Raw genomic sequence first — 6386 nt, 5'->3', positions numbered from 1 at the left:
CAAAAAAAACCAAAAAAAAAAAAAAAAAAAAAAAAAAAAACACCAAAACCCGCGGGTGTCCTCCATCCCTGGGGGGCTGGGGGTGGTGGGAAGGGCTGCGGGGCGGCCAAGCTTGAGGAGGTGGATGGTGGGGTCTGATGCCAGCAGGGCGCTGCACCCTTGGGGCGCGGCTGTAGGGAAATGGCGCTTGTGGAGCCCCCGCGGCTCAGCTCCCACCCGGGAGGCCCAGGCACCCCCAGAGCTGGGGCCACACAAACCCCAGACCGTGGGGGAAGCCCTGGGCTGAGCTTAAACAGAGCTGCTGGACCTGCTGGCCAGGCCCCGGGGGGTTATCGGTGTCCTGGGGGTGTGATTCCTCCTCTGCCCCACGGAGCCACAGCTCGCTGGAGGGGCTCGCCCCACAGGAGGGGTCCCTGGGTGTGGGGTCAGGGCCTGGGGTCACGCCGGAGCTGTCCTACCGAGACCTGAGCCGCCCTGATGGCCCCGTATCGCGTGCTCCAACTTTCCGAGCTGCTCCCGCATTCAGCGGCTGAAAGAAAATATAGCGAGGGCAGGCGGAGGGCAGGGCTCGGGTTTCTGCAGCCCCTGCCAACGGCCTCTTCTCCATCTTAACCAATTCCCTGTGTTTTTTACCCAATTCCTTCCCCCCCCCCCCCCCCCCCCGGTCCCGCTCTCGTTCCTCTCCCACCCTGCTGTTCCCCAGCGTGGAATAACTGCGCTGCTGTCCCCCATCAGACTCGCTGGCAGGGTAATGAATGGCTTCGGATGGTAATTAGCGGTGGAGCTGCTAATAACGCAGCTCATTTCCATTTTAAGCGTTGCGGAGCGCTGCGAAAAAATGGACCACGGGTGGCAAGATCTGGCCCCAGCCCGCAGCTTTCCTTCCTGCTGCGTGCACGGTTGCTGAAATCCTTCCTATTTATTTTCCGGGGGGGGTTAGCATCTTTTGGGGGCGGCGTTTTCCCCCAGAAGCTTTAATCCACCCCGGCCAGGCTGAAGGGAGATCTGCCGTGAGGATGCCCTTGTCGTTGTGGCCCTGCCTCAGTTTCCCCTCTCGGTGCCAGCTGCCTTCAGGAGAGGACGCTCTCCTTCTCTCCATCCCCACGGGTCTCCCAGCCCTTTGCACCACGGGGTGTCCCGTTTGGCACCACGGGGTGTCCCCCTGTGCATCTGCAGCCCCTTTTGGCCCCCCGAGGCTGGTGACCGGGACCAGGGGACGTCCCAGCAGCGGTGCCCGCTCCCACCCGCTTTAGGGGCGGCAGGGACAGGGCTTGCAGACCCGTTTGTTTATTTATGGCTTTTGCAAGCCCTGCTCGGGGTGAAAACAATCCTGGGTCCTCCGGAGGCCGATAAGATTTGGCCGCAAGGCAATACTCGGCATCTCTTTCCACTGTGCAATGATCCCCGGGCAGCGGGGTGGAGGCCGGGGGGGACAGGGGACAAGTGAGAGGTGACAGGGGACATCTGCTGAGGCTTGCGGGCAGCTCTCGGTGTCCTTGAGGGAAGGGACCAGGTTCTCTTTAAGGGGGCAGGACTCCGGGAGCATCGCAAAACCAGCAGAGAGCTTCTCCCTCTGCCTTCGCAGGGATGGAGGCAGCGGCTGGGTGCTGGCATGGGAGGCTGAGCGAGGGGAGGAGGAGGAGGAGGAGGGGAGGGAGAGGGGGAGGATCTGCTAATTACAGCGAGCAGCTCTGGGGGCTGCTGAAGTCCACAATGAAGCAAAGAGCGGCAGAAGCCGCAGCGGGAGCGGAGGAGCACGAGCGTCGCCGAGAGCCGCAGCCGGTGGGGACAAGCAGGGGCAGCCGGGGGGTCCCGCAGCCCCGCGCCGCCCTGGGGACACCCCCAGGCTAAGGCCAGCGGGAGGCTAGGTGCCTGCCGTGCCCACCGGGAAGGGCCGAGCGATGGCAGCCCAAGGAGGGGCGGCCAAGCCCCCAGCCCCGGCCGGGATGGAGAACTTCCGAAAGGTCAGGACGTCGGAGGAGGAGAGCCCCCTGCCCTTCCCCGACCTGCCCCCGGGCGTGGTGGAGATGAAGGTGAAGGAGGGCAGCAAGATCAGGAACCTGATGAGCTTCGCCATGGCCCAGATGGAGCTGAAGGGCAGCCGGCAGATTGTCTTCAGTGGCTGCGGCCGGGCGGTCACCAAGACCATCACCTGCGTGGAGATCATGAAGCGCAAGCTGGGGGGGCTCCACCAGGTCACCAAGGTGCGCTACAAAACCTTGCTGGAGGTCTGGGAGAACCAGGACCCGCCGCCCGGCACCGCGGCGCAGAACCTGACCGTCCACAAGAACGTCCCCTCCATCTGCATCCTGCTCTCCCGTGACCCCCTGGACCCCAACCAGACGGGCTACCAGCCCCCCGAGCCCGGCCTGCCGGGAGAAGACCCCTCGAGTTCCTCCACCAAGGGGCAGAAGCGGCCCCCGCCACCTCCCTGCGAGGAGCTGCTGCCCAAAAAGCTGCAGGGAGCCAGCCCCGGCAGCAGCCCATGGGGCTCGGGGGACAGGGACAGCCAGCCGGAGGGACACCACTGACCTGCCACCTCCCGCTTCCACGGGGGCTTGGGGGATGCACCTGGGGGGGGGGGTGCTGCTGATCCTGCTGCCCCCAGGGCGGTGGCAATGCCACAAACCACCCTGTCCCCCCTCCCGGTTCCCCGTTTCGGTGACTGCCGGCAAGGACAGAGGCTGCCTGCAGGAAAACCTCCCCTCTCCAAACTTTTCCTCTGCCTGGCACCTCATGCGGGGATGAGGAGCTGCTCACGCCCCCCTGCTAAATAACCCCCTGCTGAAAAGAGCTGCGGACCCCCGGGACTCCCGCGGAGCCGGAGCATCCTTTGCTTTTTGCCCAGTCCGGGAAAAGCGGCACCGCTCCACACCGAGACGCCTCGGCCATCAGGAGAGGCAGCTTTGCCCAGAGCCCCGTGGAGTGACACCTTCATTACGAAAACCGCTTCGATTACGCCTGGAGAGGAGCTGTCAGGTTTATTAATGCTGGGCTCCGCGCCTCGTGGCTCCTGCGATTCTTCCCGAATAACACACAAACAAGCGGGTGGGTTGCGCTCTCCCCGCTTTCTGCCTGCCCTGCCCCGCTGCTTGTTTCCCCTTTCCCCTCCGACGTGGCATTGTTTCTATTTTGTGCTTTTCTCTGAAATACTTGAAGCTGATCCATCCCCTCCCAGCACTGCTGCAGCCCGAGAGCCAAGGAAATGAGCCCTGGAGCACTGTTTTTTTGTTTGTTTGTTTGTTTTATTTTAATAGCAGACCCCAAAGAGAAGAATATGAAATAATCCTTCTCGTATCAGATATTCAGGTCTTCACTCTCCCGGAGTTGTTTGCAGGATCCAGAGCCACGGCGATAGCCTGATGTCAAGGGACTGGAGCGATGAGGAGCATCGGGCAGCTCGTCTCCTGCTGCGTGCTGGACGGACACTGGGACGAGGGGAAGCTTGTGTCTTTGTAGGTTTGGCTGCAGAGCCCTCGCCGAGGCTCACGGAGGCTCTTCAGAGCAACCCCCCTGCTTTTTCTAGGGGTAAAAGGAAACTAATCGAAAATAAAAGCTCTTTAGAAATAACAGGAATATACCTATGGGAAAAGGGGGGGATCAGTTTTGCGACTGCCCGTGGCACAGATGGGCACGGGGAGGGTGGGACTGCCAAGCCAGAACAGGGGGACCCTGGCCAAACCGTGTCCCCAGGGGGCAAGGGATCAGAGCCAGCCTCTCCCGCATGCCCTGGCAGCCACTTGGCCCCCGCTGGCACAGCAGAGCCTGGCAAAGCCTCCCCCGGAGCCCCCATCTGCCCCACTGCAGCCCCCTGCCAGCACGCAGGGACCCGGGTGATGGGGGGGTGCAGGGGGTGCCCCGAGCCCGAAGCCACCCGGTCCCCCCGCACCCTGCCCAGGCAGGACCGAGTCAGTGGGTACCGGTGGGGGCACGCTGGGGATGGGGCAGCAGGCATCGCTGCTTTGTCACAGGCTCGCCTGGAAAGCGCTTTGCTTGGCTGCGAGAGGGATTGAAAGGAGACCAGGGGAGGGAGGAGGAGGAGGAGGAGGAAGCAGAGGGCTGTTTTGTTTGGCAATGACCTTGTTATCTCCCTCGGCAAGCAGCTGCTCCTCCGGGCCAGAGGCTCCCTCTTATCTGCCCTGCTGCAGATTGATTCATTTCACTGATCTGCCACCGTGTAATTGAACATTAATTACCAATTGTTTCCTTTTTTTTTTTTTTTTCTCCATGTTTTTTGTTTGTTTGTTTGTTTTTCCATGCAGGGAGATTGGGGGCGTAGGGGGGTGGGGGGCCATGAGAAGTGGAGGGGGCTGAACAGACCCCATAGCATCTCCCACCAGTTTCCGCCCTAAACTAGGCTAAGGAAGGACTTCCTACTATGCACAGAGAGATGAGGAATCCTGGACATCACAGAGGGCGATGTTCCCCCAAAGCCTCGGCCTTGCCCTCACTGATCACAGCCAAGGATTTCTGGTCTCCTAACATGCTGGCCAGCAATGGCAGGGCTTTGGGGGCAGATTTATTTATCCTTAACAACGTGATGGCTTCCCCATCAAGCCAAGGAGAGGGGCTGGGAAAGCTTTCCTATCAGATAAGCAGAGCCTGTGGCCGTGGGAAATGGAAATAAAACAAGTGCAATTTGCCCAGAGCATCCCCAACAGCTTTGTGGCCTGCATCCTTTGGTGCCCAGCTGAGATTCTCTAAGCTCTCATCAGTTTTGCCCCTCGTCACCCTCCAGTGCCACCGCACTGCTTAGAAAACACTGATCGAAGCACAAATGAGGCTGAGAACCAAGAGTCCTTCATCCTGCTGCCATCTCACCTTGCTCCCAGGAAAGAGAGGAGCAAGGAGAGAGGGAAAAAGAAGTCAGTTGTTTCACCTTATTATTTTGTTAATGTTCAAAATTATTTTTAATTGATTTTGTACGCAGGCAATTTGCAATCTTGGAGGCAACAGGAGCCTGGGGATTTCAAACGCCTCATGTTGCTGGCTGCGTACCAAGGATTTCCCGCATGAGGAAATAGTTAAAAAAAAAAAAAAAAAAAAAAAAAGACTAACTCAAAATATGAAGTGTTTATAAATAGCAGGATGGCATCTGGCTCAACTGGGTCCTAAGGGGACATTGTGAGTGAAAGCAGTGGGGGGATTGTGTGCTGCGGAGGCACAGTCCCAGGTGCCCACAAATAGCAATTTTGGGGTCATTTTGCGAGCCTGGTGGCTTCAGGGGTAGTGGCAGGCACAGCCCCATGCCAGCAGGCAGCACCCCGGGGGCTGGCAGAGGTCTGGGGATGTGGATGCGATGGGTTTCACCACCACAAGCATCCGACCACCACCCACACGCCCTGACCCACCGCCACAGAGCCCAGCAGCGGGGGTTCCCCGCGGGGAAGCCGGGCTGTGTTCAGCCACGGGAAGCCTCGAGCACCAGGCAGCTGTGGGCCCTGGCAGCCACGAGGGCTCGGAGGGCTCGGAGGCACTGCCTCCCACTGGGACGCCGAGCTGTCGTGGCGCTCGCCCGGCTGCCAGGCGGCACGTGGCGGGCAGACGATGCTGACAGGAGGGGGCTCCTTCCCCCCGTGGGTCGCCATTCCCCAGGGGTGCCGGGACACAGCGCAGCTCTGACACACGCCGAGATCTGCTGCCGCGAGCGGAATCCGAGTCAGCAGCGTGCCCCCCGCCCGAAGGGCTGGCTGCGTGCTGGGGTGCCCCGGGCACACGGGGCTAGCTGCTTGAGGGAAGGGATCGCCCTGCCCTGCTGGGGCGGCCTCGCCCCCAGCACTGCGTGCACTTTGGGCACCGAGTGTAAGGACGTGAAGCTATCAGTGTCCGACGGAGGGCTGTGAAGATGGTGGAGGGTCTAGAGGGGAGGATGTGTCTAGAGGGCTGAGGTGCCTTGGTTTGCTCATCCCATGGAAGAGGGGAGCGGAGGGGCAGGTGCTGAGCTCTGCTCTCTGGGGATGGCGACAGGCCCCGAGGGAACGGCACGGAGCTGGGACAGGGAGGTCAGCGTGGGCGCCAGGGAAGGTTCCGCACCCAGACGTGGTCGGGCACGGGGACAGGGACGTGGGCAGGGCACTGAGCTGCGGGGGACGGGGGAGTGTTTGCAGACAGAAGCGTTCCTCAGACCCAGGGCTGGGCTTGTGGGCCGTGTGTGGAGCCACGAGCCAGACCCCGCCACCCATCCAGCTCGGGACGCGGTGTACCGGTATCCTACAATCCCACCCAGCGGGACACGCTCCCCGCCACAAAATGGCGGCGAGCCCCCCCCCGCCCCCCCCTTCTTGTTCCCCTCCCCTCCCCCCACGTGACCGCGCACGCCGTCCCCCCGCGTCCCCGCGGAATTTTGTCCCCGCGCCGCCTCCGTCCGCTCCCCCTCCCCCCCCCCC

General features: G+C 61.6%; 2 protein-coding genes across 2 annotated transcripts in view; both read left to right on the top strand.

Annotated features, from left to right (window-relative positions):
- The first annotated feature begins 1637 nt into the window (after positions 1 to 1637).
- On the top strand, positions 1638 to 3634 carry RPP25 (ribonuclease P and MRP subunit p25). Its single transcript, XM_035336119.1, has one exon. It carries the CDS (start codon positions 1902 to 1904, stop codon positions 2529 to 2531), a length of 630 nt encoding a protein of 209 aa, XP_035192010.1. The 5' UTR covers positions 1638 to 1901; the 3' UTR covers positions 2532 to 3634.
- The window catches only part of LOC118172292 (cytochrome c oxidase subunit 5A, mitochondrial), an 8572-nt gene continuing 5158 nt past the window's right edge, over positions 2973 to 6386 (top strand). Inside the window, exons 1-2 of the mRNA XM_035336121.1 lie at positions 2973 to 3003; positions 6310 to 6339. Of these exons, the coding sequence (XP_035192012.1) occupies positions 2988 to 3003; positions 6310 to 6339 (46 nt within the window). The 5' untranslated portion in view covers positions 2973 to 2987. The remainder of the gene's footprint in view (positions 3004 to 6309; positions 6340 to 6386) is intronic.

This window comes from Oxyura jamaicensis, chromosome 10 (genome assembly GCF_011077185.1).
Source record: "Oxyura jamaicensis isolate SHBP4307 breed ruddy duck chromosome 10, BPBGC_Ojam_1.0, whole genome shotgun sequence".
In the NCBI taxonomy this organism is placed as follows: Eukaryota; Metazoa; Chordata; class Aves; order Anseriformes; family Anatidae; genus Oxyura; species Oxyura jamaicensis.
The sequence above is the reverse complement of the archived record's forward strand: the minus strand, read 5'-3'. Positions and strand labels throughout refer to the sequence as shown.